General features: G+C 39.0%; 1 protein-coding gene across 4 annotated transcripts; it reads right to left on the reverse strand.

Moving 5' to 3' along the window:
- Positions 1–872: 872 nt before the first annotated feature.
- uba1 (ubiquitin-like modifier activating enzyme 1) lies at positions 873–21,510 on the reverse strand. 4 transcript variants are annotated; one of them, XM_084429096.1, is made up of 26 exons: positions 21,251–21,510; positions 15,156–15,272; positions 14,859–14,917; positions 14,581–14,749; positions 13,741–13,875; positions 13,486–13,592; positions 13,314–13,404; positions 13,063–13,195; positions 8,905–9,002; positions 8,663–8,809; positions 8,328–8,504; positions 8,097–8,204; positions 7,854–7,934; positions 7,380–7,532; positions 6,500–6,665; positions 6,195–6,391; positions 6,026–6,090; positions 5,740–5,935; positions 3,852–3,926; positions 3,566–3,755; positions 3,374–3,462; positions 3,196–3,288; positions 2,915–3,106; positions 2,725–2,826; positions 1,962–2,062; positions 873–1,873 (listed from the first exon to the last, which is right to left on the reverse strand). In XM_084429096.1, exons 2-26 carry the CDS (start codon positions 15,270–15,272, stop codon positions 1,738–1,740), a joined length of 3,177 nt encoding a protein of 1,058 aa, XP_084285222.1. In that variant the 5' UTR covers positions 21,251–21,510; the 3' UTR covers positions 873–1,737. The 4 variants fall into 4 exon arrangements, with proteins under 4 accessions (XP_084285222.1, XP_084285220.1, XP_084285219.1 ...); XM_084429094.1 differs by having other exon boundaries at positions 3,554–3,755; positions 21,251–21,492; XM_084429093.1 differs by lacking the exon at positions 21,251–21,510 and adding an exon at positions 17,477–17,828 and having other exon boundaries at positions 3,554–3,755.
- Between the last annotated feature and the right edge of the window lie 1,071 nt (positions 21,511–22,581).

Raw genomic sequence — 22,581 nt, forward strand, 5'->3', positions numbered from 1 at the left:
CAAACTGCAGAGAAAATGGAATGAGATTTACTCTTCTTTCTGCTTAAATGCTCATTTAATACACATTTATTGTATTCAAAACTCACTACTTTAGATGCTATGTTAATTTTAAACAACCACCACAACAAAAACACATGTAATTGGTGCCTTGAATGCTTAAACAACAACAAAAAAAAAGTCACGAAGCACCAAACCGTAACTCCTCTTGAAAAGTGCATAAATAAAAACCACATGAAGTGTGCCAACAAGAACTTGGAGAACACTTCTGTAATGTGATGACAGCAAGAGTAAAACACCAACATACACCGTTTCAAATGTGAAGCCTAATGGTGGTAGCATCACACTTTGAGCTTTTTTGCAGTGGGGTTGAGAGAAATCAATAGAAAAGGGGGACAAAGTACAATTTAAACAGAAAAACAATGTGCTATAATTTTGCATGGAGTTGAATAATTTAATTTACAAGATAGTGACTCAGTTTAACAGCCAAACTGGAGTAAATTTAAACCAAAAAGCAGTCATGATGTCATGAAATGGCACAGTTTAAATTGGGTGACTCACAATCCAGCATATAAAAACTCAAGCAATTGTCAACGATTGGAGAAAATATAATTTGTTGAAATGTTATTTATTTCTGCCATTTCTTATTGCTGTAAAATAGTGGTAAAAACTAGTAAAAACAAGTGGCAGAATTTTTTTCCCCTTTCTATAAAAAAATTAAAATCCTATGGATTGAATGTGTACTGTGCAACTTAACGTGACAGAAACATTGAAATATTCCTGATAACCATTTTGCTTAACTGCAGATACTTTTTATTAACTTCATAGATACATTTTAAAAACAACAGTAGCAAAGAAAAGACAATTAAGCAAAGAAATGTTTTCAACTTTATTCACTAACACTAAGTGCTCCCATTACAGAGTAAAATCACTTTTTTTGTACTGTAATGTTTTTTTTTTGGAGTTTAACAAAGTAGAAAGAATACAGAGTTTATGTTCTACAAGGTGTACACCAGAAGTTCGCCCCAAAAAAAAAAAAGGGAGAGAAAAAAAAAAAAAAAAAAGTTATGTGCAAGTTCCTGAACCCAACCCAACTCAACTCGCCAGAGAGGCAAAGGGATGTTCCCACTGGGCCTATGGGAGAGCAGGAGTTCAGTAAGTGGACCAACTCGCTCCAAGACCTTGGCCAAAAAGGGCATTTCAAGATACATTTAAACGTGACATCAAGCCAAGGCAGCGATTTGGAAAAAAAGGAAAAAAATGCAAACATAACTGATATTTTTCCTTAGTACTCCATTTTTTTTTTTGGCATTAGTCAAAATTTTACTCCAGAATACAAAGCAAGATGGTGGTGCCCACAAATGTATCATGAGGACAGGAACAGAGATCAGTGTGAAAGAGATTCAGAGGGAGGGAGTGACAATCGGTGTACAGATTAATTCATTCACTGAAGCCGTGTTACAACAACCAGTTCAAATAAGTTAGAGCCAAAGATTCACATGCTCCCCATATTTCCAAATGATAACCAGCCTGAAAGAATCACACCCTAGTGAGCTCAACCAATAGAGAAAGGGGTGTTTGAGATATAATACTCGTATTATTCAGTAACTGATTTAAAAAAAAAAAAAAAAAAAAATTTGATTTCTCTTTGGGCTCTCCAGGCATACTGATGCTCCCCATCCCCAGTGGGCCGCCCTCTCCCTCCTCCGACATGTCCCCTTCCCTACCCCAACAGCCCTCTCAGCGGATGGTGTATCTGACGTACGGGACCTCGACATCCTCGTCTGTGTCATCATTGCAGCAGAGCTCAAAGACTAGTGCTTTAACATGCTTCCCCAGTTTCTTCTTGGACACCTTGGTCACGATCTCAGTCATCCTATGAAGAGCAAAACACAGGCAACAATTTTCATTTTCTGCAATTCTATATGCCTCATTTATGCCCATATGATTATAATTCAACTTACGGCAGTTCCAGTCTTTCTTTAAGCTTGGCTGCGGGCATGAAGAAAGAGTAGAGCATGGAAACTCCCTGAGAGAGCATAGTGATCTCCAGTTTGTGTTCATTCTGAGGGAGGAACAGAGCGTGAACCATGAGTACACAAGATTAAAAGACCCTAAAAGCCTGTTTCTACAAGGGATGGGCACGAATAATGCGAGGCGATATGGCCCAATTTCACAATATTTTTTTCCCCATGTCATATAAATATTTAATCACAATATTCATGTCATACTTTTAATGGGGAAGGAAAAGCATTCCACACGTTTGCTCGAGAATTAATCTAAACAATCAAATGGCATCTAATGAAATTAATTCATACCTTTCTAAATTTAATAAATATTTTAAGTATTCTAATGAAAATAATTTAATTACAACAAATAGCATTTAGTTTGTCAATTAGTTTAAAAAAAAAAAACTTGCATACTTTACAGTATAAATTAAACATGGATAAAACAAATGTCTGGATTGTAGGATTTTCCTTATACAATTATAAAATGTCTTGATTACATGATATTTCTTGTACTTCTCAGAGTCATAATATAATTGTACATTTTACTATACAATAATAATATAATTTATCATAATTTCTTCAAGTTACACCAAACGGTTATTTTTAACAATTCAAACTGTTCATCTTAAAAACGTGTCACTCATAGTCCTGGATAACAAAGAAATCGGTTGATTTATCAGTCGAGTACTCAAATGCAACAATAAACATCAAACATTACCTTGAAATAGTCCAAGAACTGTCGGAGTGTCATTTCTTCTCCATTGGACTGAATGCCCTTCACCTCGAAACGGTCCCAAAGCGTCCAATCAATCTCGTAGTACTGTGAAAGAAGGCGAGAGTGTGAGAATACCGTAGTCATTTAAAGGGATGCCAACATCGCTGCTGTAATGGAGAACGATGCCACGTACCTTATGCTTGGGGGCAGCTATGGGCTCAGAGAAGGCAAAGAAAGGTAGAGCGAGGTTCATGAAGCCGTTCTTGTAGGACTCGAGCTTCGTGTGTTTCTGAACGATCTTCAGCAGCTCCAGACACACCAGACCCACCACGGCAGCCGTCGTCGTGGCGATGGCTGGAATGATTTTCCCAGCAATGAGCTTGCTCTGAAACAAGAAAACAAAAAGGTGAGGATCTGCGATGATGGGACTTAACTCCCAAGACAGTTGAAAAACCATTTCAGCCGCCCTCTCACCTTGTGTCTATCTGCAGGAGGAATATCATAGTTCTCTGCTCTCAGATTAGAAGCAGCTACAATGAAGTCCATATGGAAGTTTGTGTCATCGTCCTGAGGAAGAGAACATAATTAGCATTTGAACTGAAGTTAAGAAGTTCTACTGGCCGGGAAATTGGGGTCGAGTTATAAGCGGCACCTTTTCAAATTCAATGGGACAGAGCTTGAACTGAGAAGTCGCATCTGTAGAAGGCAACAGTGTCTTCAGTTCTTCAAGCCTAGAGTCATCTGAAAAGAGACAGAGTTGCATCAATAATAGTGTCGTTTCACTACCGTTCAACTGTTTTAAATCTACGTCTACCTAAATGTTCTCAATCACCTCTTCTCTTACCGACTGATGCATTGGCACTCTGCAGTTCCTGATCAGACACGTGGATCTTGACTCCTGACTTGGGTGTGAACTCAGGCACTTTAATTTCCTGCAGCAGCTTGGTCAAAGCCGGGCGGTCAGTTGTCATTGGCAGGCCATATGAAATGGCATATAAGTTAGCCGCTGCCATAATGTAGTCCATGTGAAGATCCTGCCAATAACAATAATATCACGATCACTCATTTTCACCATGTGAAATTTCAAAAGGAGACAGTTTTATTTGAGTCTTCACACAGTGAATACTCACATTGTTAGTGCTGAATTCTAATGCATGAGGACATCTTTTTGGACCCGACCAGAATGGCGCACCAGAGCTGGTAAGCTGGACAAAGAGAGTGGAAGATATTACAATAATGTTCAACAAAGTTGTAAATTCATGGAAATGTACACTACTTCTTAAATGCATGTTATAGACCTTTAAAAACTAGCGTTTCTCAACAGGGAGATTGAAGTGATCTTGGGTGGCTTTTGTTTAAAGAGTGTAAATGGCAAAGATTTAAGAGATTTAGCAGAAGAAAACTTGTTACCACTTGCAAAAGAAAATGGTCTGCAACATCATAACAGGCGCACGTCTGCACTAGCGTGTCCTTGGTCACAAAATGAACGTTCCAAATGAGTTTTCAGTAGCGCAAGCGGGCAGATCGAGTGCTTTATAAATAGAACGTAGTATCCGTCTGCGAATTGGAGCACATCCAGTGTAGACAAAATCACTGATTATAAAGGTTTCTTTATGTGCTTTTGACGCAATGTGTCGTGTGCGTCCAAAGTAGAACGTGTAACCTGCCAGTTTAAACCAATGCGAACAGAATCAACAGTGTATCATTTCCATAGCAATGCTTATTTACTTCAGTATCAATAATGTCAGTCTGTCAGCTTTCTGTAGCGCAACTGCCGAACTTTCAGTGAAAATAACTTGCATTTAGACACAGTTTAACATGACAATATGCTTTTTCTTGTTTTTGTTTTCCGTTGGAAAAATGTATATGAATGCTTCTTGTTTGCTGTTTTTCTGCTGTTTGTAATAATCTACACAAAAGTTTCAATGCCAAATTTCTAAAGCATTTAACACTCAATATTTCTATTCACATGGCTTTTTTGCTCCTTGGAAACTAATGATATTTATATTTTCAACAATCCAGTCAAATCAGATCTGTTGTGTATTTTTGATGAACAAAGATTGAAATAGAAATATGAAATGGAAAATCGAATTGTGAATTATTTTAAATTAATGCTTTTTTTAACATTATAAATGTCTTCTGCACTTTTTGCACATTTACAGAGCTGGACAGAGAGCATACCTGTATCATAAGGCATACCGCACTCACTTAACATCCAAAAAAAGCAAGATTTGAAATTGAATGGACTTAAAGATGTAAATCAGGACAGCACTAAACTGGGGATTCAACATTCTTCAAAACAGGATATCTTCTAAAACTAAGGGATACATATGATTACTTTTTGGGTGAATGTTTTTTAATCGGTAAATTAACTTAATTTGTCAAAAATAGAGGTAAAATCACTAATTAAAAAAAGCCTTTCAAAAGTTTCAGGAAAGAAAGAAACTGAAAACTCCTATGGGTTTATCCTAAACAGGATCTTGTAACAAATCTCTACCTTTTGGAGCAATAGAATGTTAAAGTCACCTCAACATCGTCAAAGGCTACAGCATTGAAAATCAACAATCTTCCTCTAATTAAAAACTGATGGATAGAACCAAGTCCCTGCCACACTTTTTTTTTAATAATCCGTTTCACGGATCTGTTTATGTCACAATTCAAATGAAATGACTTGTCACTAATTCTGTTACATCACAAAAAAAAAAAAAAAAAAAATTACAATTATTTAAGCTTGATACAGAAATCTAAGCTTGATACGAAACATGTACACTTGAACACATCCTAACCATTTTAAAAAAAAAGAAAAGAAAAAGTTTTTATTACAAAATAATTTTTTGGGGAGGTGTCACACCATATGACATTTTACCATCTGAACTGAACTTTTGACAAAAAACAAACACAAATTTCCATTAGACTTTTTCATTATGATCTCAGGACAGTTGTATTACTAGACAATCTTGACTTTATGCCTCAATTACTCCACTCACAGCTGATAAAATGAGAACAGGCAGGCCTCACCTGTTCTGGGGGGAAGTTGTGCAGGAGCTGACGGATGTTGTTGTTATATTGACACTGCCAGTGGTTACGAGCCCAAGCCACACAGTCCTCAAAGTTGCGTGGTTTGTCTGTCACCAGGCTCTTGTATACTGCCTCTAGGACCTCCAACGGCTGAGCTCCAGGGAGCTTCAGGGTGCGCTCCATAAATTTTGGGTCTCTGGGGAGGGATAACATCATTACATTTTAAAACAACTGACAGCACCATGAGTGGCAACTTACAGGGTTGTTCAGTGTGATGGGAACTTACGTCAGATACTGCAAGGCATTTTCAGCAGGCTGCTTGAAAAGTCCCTCGAACTCATCACGAGCCCACTAAGAGAGTGAGAGGATGGACAAACAAGTAAAAGGTAAATTTAGGTCAATGAAAGTACTTAAGGCTCAAGACAACAGAAGTTCAACACAATATTACTTGTTACCTGGAGGGTGTGTTCGATTGCATTAGGGAAGTTTTTGAGCGTGCAGATGGGAATGGACTTCTCTGGAGGATCCTGGCTGGAGCTGTATGACTCTGTCAGGAAGGGAATGACCACCTGCACGTTCCCTTTGGTGCCTAGAGTACCAGACTCCAGCAATGGCTTACGGTAGTACACACATCTCCGGTCCATATACATACCTGGAAAATCAAAGCATGCCGAGTCGATTTCACAAGCAGCTATTTGACCATAACATTTTGACGTGACCTACATGACCAGCCACTTTACTTTCTAAAACTCTAACTTACGGGCATCTACATTGTCAAGAGCATTTGCCACTCCATCAAGGCTTTCAAAGAAGTCATCATCATACACCTTCTCTGTGTCCGGCCCTACACGGTTCTGATGGCCTGTGATGCGGACTGTTGGGTTCATCTGCTTCACGGCTGCAGCGGCAGTCTCACTCTTCATCTTCTGCTCAAAGGAAGGGCAAAGTCATCAGCAACCATAAGCCGGGTGCACAGTGTACTATCTAGAATAGTCCTTTACAGCTGTTGCTTGTCAGACTGTACCAACATGACCCTTGCTGTAAGCCACGTCACACTGTAGGATCTCAGTTGTCAATGTCAAGACTGCATGGCAGTGAAGCAGCATTAAAAATGGACGCAAGCAAAAAGAGTTTCACATCAAGCCGTTTGGTGACTGAGCTAAATTTACATGCGGGATAGAAATGACACCTAGCAAACAAAAACAATCTCTAGTATTTATTTTGATCATGGCTATTCTTGAAAAGACAACTGAAAAAAAAAAATAATAATAATAAAAGATGTGTGTGGAGCAAGAGGTGGTTTCTTGTTTTCTCACTAATTGTGCTCCTATTGGTTTTTGATTTGACAGTTGTCGTCACACTGCAGGACTGTGCCGCTAAACTTCTGACACTGCCAGAATTTTGTTGGAGGTAAAATTTGCCCGCAATGGTCAGTAATTGGCTGTCTTCAACTAGCGATCAAAGACTTCAGATTTTGGCTTAGGATCAGGGAAATCTTTTAGGATTCACAAAATTTGTCTCAAGAGACAGCCAAATCGTGGCCAAAAAAATCATACAGTGTGCACCTGGCTTACGCCATTATCAAGTTCTCTCCCCAAAACTCTCTCCTCCAGTCTAATAATGTGTCAGGTCAATCTCACCGTAACATCCCAGGGCCTGAAGAGGAACTGTCGATTGAGATTGGACTTCTCTATGGTGTCCATGTCAGTGACTATGATCTCGCCATTACCGCTGGCCAACCCCATCATGGCAAAGTTTTTCAGCAGCTCACAGCCAATGGCTCCAGCACCAACCTGAACACAAGAAATAAGTCACAAAAATGAACACTTCAGAGAGTGAAGCAGTTTTTTTTGTATAATTTATAAACCATTAGAATTTTTTATATTTTGAATTAGCTTGGTTTTTATACTTTCAGTTTTCTTTTTAGCTTAATTTATGTGCTTTTGTCATTTATATTTCTAAACAGTTTGAATTTATTTTTTTGCATTTTATTTAAGTTAGTCATTTTAACTAAAATTAGAAAAGTTGTTTTTCCAGCAAGCATGGGGCAATTGTATAACTGGCATGTTGTAATTGTCTCCCATTTTGATAAACGGCCAGTTTCAGCTCCTCACCAGAAAATATCGCTGTTTGGCTAACAGCTCCTGAAGCTTGGACCCAAAGACAGCAATCTGGCTATCATACCGGCAGTTCCTCTGTAGAAAACAGATGAATGAATAAATTATTCTTTGTATGAAAGCCACAATCTTCACAGGGAGCTGCAAAATTTGACTAATATCAACTTAACTAATATCAAACAAATACAGATGCCATGGAAATATCTTGCAAAATGAAGGTGATTGACAAGGGGTACTCACAGGTGCACACTCTTCCTCTGTAAGAACAGTTTCCTCAGCCTCAGGTAAGCACTCCAGAGCATCAAAATACAGCCACTGCATAATGGGCATAAACTTCCCTGTGCAGGCCTGAGCAGATGAAGAAAAAAAGGAAACATTTAACAGACCATGAACAGATGAGGCTAATGCAACACGTTCCTAATATATATCTCACTGATCTGAAGCTCAAAGATAATAATGGGAGACTATTACCTTCATAACCTCCTGGGCAGCAAGCCCACCAATAAAGGCATTGACGGGTGCCAGGTCTCCAGCAGCCACGCAGGACAGTTTTTTGATGAGTGCTTGGTCCAGCTGCTCCTGCTTGGCAGATCCGGTCTGTGCAGCGTTCACCTCTTCAGCCAGAGTCACAAGCTCGTCCGAATCCGACTGCAGCAGTGCAGAGAGAAAGACATCACTGCTGAGTAAGAGTCTGAGGCCCACAACTCAACACATTGTATAGGTTGAGAACATTCTTGGCAGTTCTTGGTTAGAATAAGCTTGAATGTGGATTGATTCATACGCGGAGTAAGAAAAAAAGTCTGCACCTGACTCCAGGGCTTCGGTAGATGACTGTGCTTCTTCTCAAACGCACGCAGCGCCTGAAAGCCCACGTGCAGTTGGCCTGGACGATCAAATTTGGCAAAATCAGTCAGTACGAACTCTGGTTCAGCCATGGAGGAGGACAGGGATTTCTGGGCAAAGAAAGAAGTGTGCATATGAAATCTAGTAGAATACTAGAATCACTATGAGTACCATAAGGTTAGTCCCAGCAGGGGCATCCACTTACAAAGGCAATTTTCTTGGGCATCTTCACTTGTGTGACAATACCACCTCTCACATAGTCCGAGAATGAGCTTGTGTCGCAGATGCTGAAAGTGTAAGGACCTGATGACAGAGGACATCACAGTCACATAAAACAGCTCACTGATCTTAAAACGGTGTACGGTTAACAGCAAACCTTTTAACAGTTATAAAATGTTTTGGACTTAGACTCCAGGATATTATTTCTGTTATTCATCAGATCCTGTTCCTTCAGGACAGAGATAGTTGACTGATGTAATCAGTCGCTTAAGTGATTGACACATGTTGTCCAATGCTGATCCAGTTACATTTTAAAAAGTAGGCCAACATAAACAGCAGTAAATCCTGTCAAACAACCAGACATCTCTAGACAACTGAACGGTTTTAAATTTGCCAGGATGAAGACACCGATGCATACGGTTTTGACACACAGTGAGGAAGATGATAGAGGCAACACAGTTTGAGTACTTGAGTTTGTCAACAAGCTCTTTGCAGAGCAAAATAAACAACTATTGAATGTCACTTAGCAAAATTATTAAATAACCTGTTTTACATCTACAACTAGTTTTTAATCAGGGGGCTGTGGAGAAGATGTACACAACTTTGTATTACATATAAATAATATCTAGCTTTCCAACTTTTGCTCAATTAAGTATTTTATAGTGTAGTAATGTTAAACTTCCATTGGGACCTCAGAATGACTATTTAATATTGTCTAATTTAACCAATTTAAAGAATTGTTTTGCCTTAAGCTAATACAACTAAAAACATCTCTTATTTCAAGACTTATTTCACACCATGAAAAACCAGGGATCCCACTGTCTGAGGGAGCCTACATTTACATGTAATTTCAAGATCTGTCACGAACATTAATCAAAATCATAAAATGCCATGTGCAGTTATATAACGAATACAGATTTTTCTAGCAATTCAGAACACTAACCTCACAGACAAGGCTTAAGCCTAGTCCCAGAGTTTTAACTGAAAGCAACTTGCACTGACATCTTAAAATATATCAGTGCTATTGTTTTGTCTCAAGATGGACACCAGTAAAAAAAAAAAAAAATTCTAAGGCACATTTATAAAAGCTACTTAAATGCCCCAATTGAACTAAGGCTTAATCTAAACCCTGTCTGTGAAACCAGGCCTAAAAGATTTTATTGTGAACAAAACATTTAAAACTAAAAATATCATTATCCTTAATTCTTATATAGTAAATACAGAATGACTAGAATAGAGTCATGTAAATATAATGGTTAAAAAGAGAGGTGCTTGAACACAGGCCTGGTTTCACAGACAGGGCTAAGATTAAGTATGCTTTCACACTTGGTTCGACTGCCAGGTCCGAAATCAGAGTTTGATTGCTCCCCCCTCACCCTGCTGGACTGTGTTCAGATTATATCATTTGGGTATGAACCGTGGTGCGTTTGCATCAAAGCAGCAGCTTACCACCCTGTTGCTTGGTAACGACGGCACAGGAGAAGGCGGCAAATTGCGAAGCGTTGCTCACCTCACTTTTATATTATTGTTTTTGAACCATTGGTTTTGTTTCCAAAGCTTCAGTACGTAACAGCACTGGCGTTTATCTGCCGTGAATCTACTGTCAATGCTCTAAAGTACGCTGAAGGCAAGCAGAAATGAGATATAAAGCTCTCTGCATACAGTATACACTCTTCAGGAAAGTGAGTAAAAGACACAAATCATACGTCATTAATAGCGGTTCACTTCAACGATTTAATACGATTGTGTTCATATCAGCAGCGAACCAAACCAGAGTTCACATGAACCGTACCGCAGACCACCTGTTTTTAAGTGGACTCAGGTAAGGTTCATGTGTGCGCACCCGAGTTGGGAAGACAGCGATCACATCATCCAAACGAACCGAACTCTGACGTCAATCAAACCCGGGTGCGCACCAAAAGTGCAAGTGTGAAAGCACCCTAACGCCAAGTTCACACTGCATGATTTTCTAAGTAGCCGGGTCACTATTCTTTTCACACAGCACGACTATCTGGGGTAACATTCAATTGCTGCTGTGTTCACACTGCATGGAAATAAGGAAATAACGCAAGATCACGCGTGCATGAGACCGGAGTTCTCGCGGGAGACTGAAACTGTTATTTAAAATGATAGCCTGCAAGAAGATCCAAATTGTCTGTGCGCTGATTTGCAGCAAAAAGGAGAAAAAAAAAAAAAAAACATTACACAGGCGGGAATGGTTGGGGAGACCAGGGGTCTCATTTATAAAACTGTGCGTAGGAACCTTAGTAAAATTGTACGTGCGCCCGAAAGCCAAAAATGGCGTACGCAAAAAAATATTCAGACTTATAAAACTGTTCGTACGCCAGAACCTGCGCAGAATTCACTTTATAAATCCCAGTCAGCGGAAGATTGTGCGCACATGCGTCTCCACCCCGAAATAACCATATATGGAGCTTACAACGCCTAGTTTTACTATGCAGATCCTCATCTGCATATCATTTGCATATGATTATTCATCCACGCGATAACGTTTAACGGTACTAGCCTACATAAATCAAATAGTGTAAAATACATTTCAGAGAAAGTTTCTCAATCTTTTCACTGGCCGAATTGTATTTTTAATTGATTTATATTTTTAATGGAAACAGATAGGCCTTGGGCATTATTTGCACGAAACTATTTTCTCAGACAATCTGGTATTATCATGATAAGCAATTATCTCTGTGGTTAAAACATTAAAAACAGCACGCCACAGGAAAAGTGTTCAAAAACAAAATCGCATCCACAACAAATATTTCTATTGATTGAATATAAAAAAAATGTGTTAACTTCTCAGTAATGATTTCATGTTTAAGTGTTTAACTCCATTAATTTGAATGGCATATTTAATCTAAATGTTTTTATCAGAAGTAAAACAGTTTAAATCATTATTTTATTTATTTAAACTGTTATTTGCATCAGTTTCACTAACGGCCCAACGCGCTCGCTGGCGCGGACATTTAAGAAGGGATGGATATTTGCTTCAAGTGATAGGCTTGGTGAGTGAAATTATATTTGTATTATCTTTCTGTGTAGATTTAATTTTCTTTAGATTTTCTGTCTAAAAGTGACCAAAAAGACATTTAACTCCAGCTCACCATCGGTGTCGCCAAACTGCTCCATCTCCAAAACGTTTGTACGCATGGGTCAGAGTTTGCGTGCAGGTGCGCAAATTTCCCCTCAAGTTTGTTTTTATAAATCACAACTTGTGCGTCGGAAGTGGCGTACGCCTCTTTCAGGGCCTGTTTTGTGCGTACGCAACGGTTATAAATGAGGCCCCAGGGGAGCAAGGATTGTGTGTTCTGCAAAGAACTGTAAATAAATTATTTTGCAATGTGCTGCTGGTCAAGCAAATGTTTGTGCTTTGTTTCTGTTTGATATAATTGTAAATATATCTATTAAAATACTGATATTCTGGTCTATAACTCCTCCCCGAACATCCCACTGCCCTGTATCTTGCTCTCTCATTGGCTGTAGGTCATCGCCGATGTAGTTTTCAGTCAGGAAACATTCACACAGCAGGACTTTGAATCGGCGACAGGTCCAGATATTTAACATGGCAAATATCTCACGGGCTTCTGCGATTCTTTCAGATCACGTCTTTGATAAGTCACACTGCGTGATTGTCACTCACATGAACGAGCACTGATTTGCCTGTGATTTCGTGCATTTGTCAGCGATCTCACAAAACCTGTCGGCGAGCGAAAATCAGGCCTAAAATCGTTCAGTGTGAACTCGGCATAAGCCAGGATTAAGCCTTAGTTCAGTTGTGGCATTTAAGTAGCTTTTATATACACATGCCTTAGAAAAAGACATTACTGGTGTGAATCTTGAAACAAAACAATGGCACTGAGATTTTAAGATATGTCAGTGCAAGCTCCTTTTAGTTAAGACAGCTCAAACATGCATTTTAGTCTGGGACTCGGCTTAAGCCTTGTCTGTGAAACTGGAGGTCAGCAATTCTAAAACTCTTGGAATTCTAAAATTGGAGGGGCTTGAAGTTCAAAAGGTTGAGTACCACACATTTTTTTTCACTATTTTGTATTCTGGAGGTTCCTGGGCTGACAGAGTCTGGGTGGGGGTTCCTTGGTCTGTTACAGGAAGAAAACCCCTGATAACTTACCCAGTGTCTTGATCTCTACTGGTTCACAACCATTGAGCTCTGTCATGCCCTGCACTTCCGTGAAAGTAACGTAGTCTCCACTCTCAAATCCATGGCGTGCTTCATCCAGACATGTAACCACACCAGCGCCGTCCTTTTTACACACACAATACAAAAAAGCAAAAAATGTAGACAGCCAGAAATGTAACTAATGACACAACTTTATTAATACAATAAACAAGGTTTAATTCTACCATCACACAGGCTCTTACCTTTGTGATCATTGAAATCATGGCGCTCAACGGCTGCTCCCCATTGGTGTCAAACACTAACATTTCCTCCCCAAAATCACAGAATAGTTGCCTATTCAAACACAGAACATACATTAGATTATTATCCAAAAAACATGAATAACTCAACACAAATAAGGGGGGGTATTCTTACCCAAACAGCCCACGTGTGTCTGCCATGATCAACTTGATGCCATTATTGTGGCAGAAGTCCCCGAAGCGTGTCTGCTCATCGAGGCTGGAGTTGGTGAGCACAACAACCTGGTCAAACACAAACACCTTTTAGGCAACTCATTCAAATTCAGTTAAACTTTAACCAATGCAAAGTTCCATATGTATGTGGGAAAAGTAGGATTTAGTCCATGTGTTCAGCTGATGGGTGTAGTCCAGTGGAGAATAATGGCAGTACCTGAAACTGGGTCAGGTATTCGTTGGTGAGGGTGCCAGTGAAGGCAGTTACAGGCACATAGCTGTTCAGTTCTGCCAGTCGAAGCTGACTGACCTCTGCACGGTTCTTCCCAAGATCCTCCTCGCGCAGGTAAAACTAAGACAGACATGTAACAAACACTTATTATTACTACTACTATTACTATACTGCTAGGTTTCAAATGTATTCATATTTTTTACTTCACTGAACACGGTTATACAATTCTGTCTTACTATGTTAATGTACATTGCTATTCTTTTTTTTCTTAATCTCATGCTCACCAAGGCTGCATTTACTGGATCAAAAAATATATTAAAAGGGTAATATTTTATCACAATTGAAAGTAATTGTATTATATTTTAATATATATTTTATTCCTGTGATTGCAAAGCTGAATTTTCTGCATCATTACTCCAGTCTTCAGTGTCACGTGATCCTTCAGAAATCATTCTAATATTTTGATTTGCTTCTCTAGAAACATTTGTAACTATCATCAATGTTGAAAAGAGATGTGCTGCTTAATATTTGTGTGATACATTTTTCTCAGGATTCCTTGATTAACAGAACATGATTCAAAAGAACAACATTTATTTGAAGCAGAAATCTTTTTTAACATGTCTTTACTATAACTTTTGACAAGTTTAATGCATCCTTGCTAAATACTGACCACAAACTATTAATTCAATTGTTGTGCGATGGAGTTTGTTCACTAATTGTTGTGCTATAAAATGCAGATTTAGTTATTTTAAAAACATTTTAAAGTTATTTTTAGCCCCCCTTCAATGCTTACAAGCAATTATAAATCATGCCCCATCCACTGACCTGTGATGAAAGGTCCTTCCATTCGGCCACGCCCTGGTCGTGCAGGGTGACGCTCTTGACTCCGCCCAGAATGACATTCTTGGCAATCTCTACACCCAAACCTCGCAGCCCTGAGATCAGAACATTGGAGCTCTGCATTCGCTTCATAGCATCATGGCCCAGTACGTACCTGAGAGACACATACTAAATTTAGCCACTACTCACATGATCAAGTCAGTTAATTTGCTTAAAAAGAACGTTACAAGGATACATCAAACTGAAATGAAGGCCAAACTCACAGCTGTCTGGAGTACAGACCCTCGTCGATCTCAGCATCATTTCCATTCTTAGCCATGCCCTGCAGAGACCGAAAACCACAGTTAACAGACTATAAATAGACAGTCAAGCACATGACTTATTAAACTGGCTGCCTTTCAACATCCAGGCGCAGTAAAGAATGAAGATTTTAACCAAAAAAAAAAAAAGCACATCTGAATATTTTATATCAATTCAATCAATCAATATAAATTTAGATCATCTAGATGTTCAAGTTATATCCAAACAAGATGGCTTTAAAAAGCCTGACTTGAACCTACGTTAGCTGGTGTGTGAGACAGTTCAGTTCTGACAGAGTTAGAGGAGGAACAGTGGGATCCCGTCTTCGTCTCTGATCCTGACACGCGACGCTTCTTGGACAGCGGCGAGCTGGACATCTAAAAAAAGAAAGAAAACTCAATCTCTGAGTTTTACAAGCAAATATTATGAGCTTGAAGTGCCTAAATATTACGATTACATTAAACAACTACAGTACAGAGATAATTGTTTTACAGGTCACTTAGTTTTGGTGGAACATCAGTTTCCTAAATTAAACAAATCAATGAATATCTTAGTAGAGGCTTAAAAGCCTTTTCAGGCTATTAGCTCTAGGGCTTGCCAAAAGCACTTGTCTTACTCCCACAAACAACAGGAAAGCAGTGGTGCAAATGAGCAATAATAGCAACATCCAGATGGTTTGAATACATTATTTAATGTGCAAGCACCTGAGGAAAAAAAATTGCTCTACTGATTGTACTTTTATTCATTAACGAACAAACATGTTTTATGATCAGGGTATATAGCCAAGATGGAACAAAAGAGCACAACACTAAAACTTCTAGAAGAAAACAGAGAAATGATCATCCGTATATTAAACATGCAATGTGCATTGAGGAGAATGCTGAAATATGCCAGTATATACACCGTAGATAAATAGTCATTTCAGCACTGGACAGTTCCTTCAAGAGTATATTAAAAAAAAATGACTGTACCAGCAATGCAGTGAAGTCATTGTCAATCAAAAGGGCAAAGGGAAATTCTGGTCTATAAAACCAAGGCAGAGTTATTATAACAAGGCAACTAATGTTCTGCAAATAAATGAGCTTGTACTATGTAAAGAAAATAAGATGAATAGGAAAGCACCAAACTACATTCAGATCACTTATGTGAGGATTTACAATAATCAAGGTTTGTCTATCCACAGCACAAGGAGAGCCTGATTTCTGCCGCAAGATTAAGCTCTTCGGCTATAAATAGCTCGAGGACAGAAGCGTTATGTTTATGGTGAATGGCTCGTGTATTTACTGGCTCACCCACTCTGCCTTAACAAAACCGCTGATTCATTAAAACAAAGCTGCAGTGAATGTCAAATCCCAAGACCGGCTCCGTGCAGCACAAACATCAACACTTATGGTATTACGGTTGCCCATCCATCCAAAATACCGCGTTTTACGTTAAGATATCTCATTAACTGGGAAAGAAAAGAAACTTTATAAGGCTCATTATTTGCATAGAGTCCGACGGCCCTCGAATCAAACCGTATATTCTAGAATGACGACAAACTCCCGAGCTGCGCTCGAGCGGAAATTCCGCATTCAATCGTGCCGTTGTCAACAGTACATGTTTCAATTTTAAACGGGATAGTTCACCAAAAAAAAATTATACTATCATAATTTACTCACCCTCATGTTGTTTTAACCCTGAATTAATTCTGTGAAACATTATAACAATTATTAGGCAAAAAATAAAAAAAATAACGGCACTTAACATTCACTTTCATTTTTTCCATAGTACTAAGTTAATGACTGAGGCTGTCATTCTGCCTGACAATTTTCCCACCCGGAAGAAAGTCAGTCATTAAGGTTTAGAACAACGTGACGGTAAGATGATGACTGAATGTATTTTTGGGGAACTGTCCCTTTAATAAAATCAGAAGAATGCCCACAAATTCCATTAGCGTACAGATGTTAAGTAATCTTGCACACCAAAATTACGGTAAGAGCATATTGAGGTGCCCATCCTCTGATTTGGGATGACCGAAAACCGAAACGTGAATAAATCCGAGCGTGACATAAGCAAAAAAATATAACATCCACAATCTCGATTACCACGTAACGTTAACGTTAAAGATCAACGGTTAACTTACACCTGCTTTGTACTTTTCAGATTTTCACTTCCGCTTCGACGATCATCTGCAGTATGTCAAGACATCAAATGTTAAATTAAACAGACACGCCAGGTGAAATCCAAACAGGTCTCGTCCCGCTAATTAGTTTTGATCAATTTAACCGGATGATCAGTTAGCAGGCAACACGAAAGGATTTTTTAGACACGTAAGTTAGCTTGCTAGCCTGCTACATGCTTTGTAATAGTTGGTGCAGGCAGTTTACTGAGCTTGAGGCCTAGCTCACTAGTCAAGTTCGCATGCTAACCAGTGAATGAAAGAACTCCGCACCTGCACAAACACAACGATCTGATTTATGCCGATCAAAAAGCGCTTAATTATACGAGCATAAGCGAGGAATTACTCGCTATAAAGCTCTATTCAAGCAGACAGCTGCTTGCACCGAGTTAGCATCTAGTGTAATGGTTTGCCTCTTACCAATAATCCTTCTCAGTCCACTCTCAGTGTCAGCAAACCGCTCCTCGTGTGAAACTAACTTAGATGGTGCGGATTGTGGGATGATGTAGATTCGAGGAAAAAACGGACAGGAACAGCGCTGGGCGAGATGCAGTGAGAAAGCCCCCTTCACTATCCTGCCGAGTCACTGTGTCGTCCAGTCTGCTGCCTGCCTGTATATCTCGTTTCTGGTTTTGTTTCAGCGAACGGAACAAAACCAAAATGGCAGCTGTGGCACAGGGGCGGAGCTGCTCGGATAAAGAGGAACAGGAAAAGGTGGGCTCGCCAAGAGTGCTGCAATCCTCCGCAGTCGCCCATTGGCTGCCCTACCTATGACTTTACGGAAAAACCCGCCCACTTCAAGTAAGTACACGGCATATGCCGGGAGTTTAGGGTTCTGTAATTGATATTAGGATGTGCATGAACTGAACCACGTTATCCTAACTGTCAATATGCTGTGAATAAAGCACTGAGCCCATGTTGCATAAGTATAGTCACCCAAAAATTGTCATTTACTCTTAATTCATGTTGTTCCAAAAATTGTATGACTTCTTCTGTGAAGCGTAAAGAAGCTATTTTGAAAAATGTCTCAGGGGTTTTTTTTTTTCTGAGAAGTGGTATTAACATTAAGTGGCATGGCATCTTGGGCACAGAAGCCATTGCCGCATGCCGATGTGCTTAGTGGCACATCCAGTTGTCACTGGCATGGCATGTGCCACTAAAACGTGTTAAACAAAGATACACATTATATAGGCCTACACAGTGCTTTAATTTCAGGAAGGTAAAAAAAAATTCAAATAACGTCTTTATAGCAATAATAAATAGTATGTATATATATTTTCTTAACTTCTCCAGTACCGACAACAGAACCGATAACGTCCGAGCTTATCGATACAGCGGTCTTTCAAAATTCAGCCCCGAGGCCCGTTTAATACCGGGTTTCGGGTCCCATCCCTAGTTGCGGCACCTCTAATAGCCCAGTGCAGGGGTTTTCAAACCTGTCCTGGAGGAGCCCCAGCACTGCACATTTTGAATGTCTCCCCAATCTGACACACCCATTCGTGTGTTGCAGTCTCAATGAATGACCTGATGAGTTGAATCAGGTGTTAGATGAGGGAGACATAAAAAATGCAGTGCTGCGCTGTCCAGGACAGGTTTGAAAACCCCTGGCCGAGTGTCACATGTCACTCTCTGCCATGCATTGTAGATGGTGTAACATGTGTTATAATATGTTGCTTTCAAACATGGGGTTTATTGTATCCCAGAATGTATTGTTACCACAACCATTAGGCTTCTCCGTTCTTAATATCTGCCTCGTGCCCCGTTGTCTGTATTTATATTTATTATAATAAAAAAATAAAGCAGTTTTACAATGTATTTAAATACATATTCTAAATACACAGTTGTATAGATAACCAAAAAACAAAACAAAAACTCTATTTGCATAAGATTGACAGTTCAGCTGTCTCATTTGGAATTATAACAGAATAAAGACACTATTTAGATAGGTGGCCACAAAAGTGAAACGATCATTCAGGGGTATGTGCCACCACAAATTGACACTTACCAATTAGGCATTTTATTTTGTAAATTACCATGAGAGAAAATGCCACAGGTGTCATTATAAAGTGACACCTACCATTCTGAAATGCATTATGAAAACTGACACCAACCATTCAGAAGTGTGCTGGACCTTGACACTGGCTCTTCACAATGCAGAGTAATGTAGTTCTGTTAGATATGATATTAAACTGGATGTCTATTATAATGTGGCAACAGCCAGTCAAATACTTCAAAACATTCAGGCATCGCCAGAAAGAATGCATGTTCACATTGTTAAAAATGGTTTTATTTCTTATTACATAAATCCATTATGTTATTTGCAAAATATTAAAGCCATAGATGAGAACCACTAACCAGATATTAAAATGTGTCCATATTTTTTAAATCCATATCAGACTGATTACTTTTTGTTGTTGCTACCGTCTAACTCACAAACAAATAACAAATACACCACCTGTGGATTTTCCTCAACTGTATATTTATAAAGGTTTACAGTAACAAATGCGTTTGCGTTTACAGTAACAATTGCGTTTGTTTGCATTGTATGTTTTTTTCTTCTCTCTATTCAATGGAAATCAATGCTAACCAAAACGATTTGGTTACTCAACATGCTCAGCAGAAGAAAGCCCAACAGTTTTTGAATGACGTGAAGTATGAGAAAATGATGACAATTTTCTTTTTTTGGGTGAACTATTCTTTTAAATGGGTTTTATATCCTAAAGGATTTACATGGGAGATACAAACGATACTGAATGTAAAAACAATGTTTTGAGGAAAAATATGACAACGTAGTCGTAATGTGCTGCAAAATAACAAATGCTTATATTAGGCTAGATGTTTTAATAGACATCAAGTACCAAAACACTAAAGCAGGTGCTGCACTTATTCACTCTATCTAATATAAACTTACAACCTGCTCGTTGACAGCTGACACTGTTAAGTAGGTCACAAATATTATACTAAGGAGCAGACATAATTGATTTAAACCATGTGGGTAAAATATTTCATAAAGAGTGGCGTCAAATAAAGCAATAACATATGACCATACAATAATAGCCTCTAAATGCACTAAAGTTTAAATGCACTTAAAGGTAATGATGATGCTTTCATAACCTCTGAAGAACATCCCCTCATTGCCCTGCATGGATCAGTTTACCTCTGCTAAACCAACAAACCCATAGAAAATGTCTTTTCAAAGCAATGACTGCTAAAATGAGGGGTTAGGCATGGGCTTTCTTGTAAATGAGAGGAATAAGCGTTGGGGGATGGGGTGATACTTGTAACAAAGGCCCAAGTGGGCCGCTTATTCTCGCATATGGTGCATAAAAGAAGCAAATGTCCCCTGTGTGAGTTACCTTTACAGCAGGTACAAATAATGTAAACAACCCCCAACGCATCGCATCATTCTGCCGCTCACGCACCTGCACTTATGGTCAAAACCTCACGCGTTGCGTGAGCCAGTTAGCTCGCTGCACAACACCATCTTAAGATCATAGTTTCAGATTGGAGTTATATGCGTACTAAAGAGGGCAACGTGGGATTTAAAGAAGCTGCAGTTTACAGTATAGCAAATAGACGCTAACAATGCACAGGGTTACATAAACGGCTTGAGGTTTAATGATCGGTGATCTAACCAGAAAAGCAAAGCAATGACCGGGTACCCCACATCCCTAACTTGCAAGTTGGATTCAGTATTTGGTCTATTATTCCTAACGTGAATCTTGAGATAGTTTTAAAGACTATAATCTAAGCAGTTGTGCAGATATATGGGCAGTCAAGATTGTCTCGCTATCTATCCAGGCTAGCTTTCTTGGAAACGATGCGAGGACGTTTTGCGATAACGTTAGCCTGCAAAAACGAAGCTTGTTAGCTTAGCACAACCTTCTTGCAGAGCATGAAGGAATTCTGAAAAATAACCTAAACCATATGACGGGAGAACTGGCCAACTTTTCCGCAAGAATGAGTTGGTTTCTTTCATCCCCGGCTCGTGATGCGCGCATGGAGCGCATTGTCTCGCGCATGCCGTTAGCTGGCTGTTCCTAAAGTGGCCAGTTGAAATTTTTACAGGCAAATTGTTGCGCCTGGCTAACTGAGCTTGAGCGTTAAAACTTGGCTTTGACTAGCTGTAACTGTGTTCTTGTGGACACGTTAGCAAGTTAGCATTAGCTAGGCACATAAGTATGCAGAACTCACCACATCCGATATTACTTGGCCTCTCCACGGTACTGAAGACAGAAATACCTCGCGGACAAAAGATAAACAACAAAAAGGTCAAATCAAACCGTTTCGGTAACTTTATCCCCAGTAGTGGCGGGAGCTCCGTGACTTTCCAGTGTGAGGGGAGGCTGGACGGTTGCCTGACCGGCTATTCCCTGTACCGTTAACAGTTCGGCAAGTATTCTTCAGTCCATGAGCGTAGAACAACCAACATGTGCAGAGTTTGCGTTGAGATTGTTCTATTATTCAAGATACAGGGAAATGACACAAACTTGTGTTCATAGTAGACCCCCAGATACAGGCATTGCATAGATGGCCCAATGTCAAACGTTTCGAGTAATATTTTATAACAAACATCATTGGGTAATAATAAAAAACTTTAATATATTTTGTCGAAATCATAATTTCACCATTGATATCCCCCCATTGAGTTACAAAATAGACCCGCCCAAAGCTTGGGTTGCGATATGCACTATGGGAATAGTAGTTTTATACGTTGAAATGTGCGTCAAGTTGCTTTTGTGTTGAACATGATACTTTTATCATCGACATCAAGTTTTAGGTTAAAATTATTTTAAATGTAAAAAAATAAAATAAAAGAATATATCGTACCATTTGTTTTTCCTTCTTCTCACAATCATTTGAAACGGTAGTGCATGAAATGTTTTGCAACAAATTCTCATGCTTTTCAGTAAACGAGTTCATAAAAGCTACTTGCATAATAAAGCATTTAAAATTCAAATGTGTGCAAAAACAGTTTAAGATGGACTGTAGCATGTCAAACCACATTGCATGTCAAACCAATTCATGTCAACTGCCCTTTTGTCATTTTCAAAGCCGGGGTTTCTAGGCATTGAGAAGCCTCAGATTGCAGGACATGAACAATACAAACAATAGATTGTGCAAACAAATCACAGGCATAGATTATGTAAACACAAAGGTAAATAATGTACCATTTTGGAAATTTGATAAACAATGTTCTAAGTAATGGGTATTCCTGAGGTAAGAAGACATTGTATTGTAGTAAAAAGTAGCTAAATGCATCTGTAGCAGAGTGCATTAAAGAGGCTTTTGTTGTAACACTGTTGTAACACAATTGTTGTATTGACAAGTGACCAAGTGCTAAGACAAAGGTGAATTTGTGACTGTCAGATGGACTGTAGAAAAAAACTTGTAGAAAAGTGAAAACATAACAAACACTTTTAATTTGTTAAATCAACATGTTTTCCAGTCAGTTGCTCTTATGGATAACTTATAAATAAAGCCTGGCACACATCAGCCTCATGGCTTTACCACTATTTATGCTG

This window comes from Rutilus rutilus, assembly GCF_951802725.1.
Source record: "Rutilus rutilus genome assembly, chromosome: 13".
Classification (NCBI taxonomy): Eukaryota; Metazoa; Chordata; class Actinopteri; order Cypriniformes; family Leuciscidae; genus Rutilus; species Rutilus rutilus.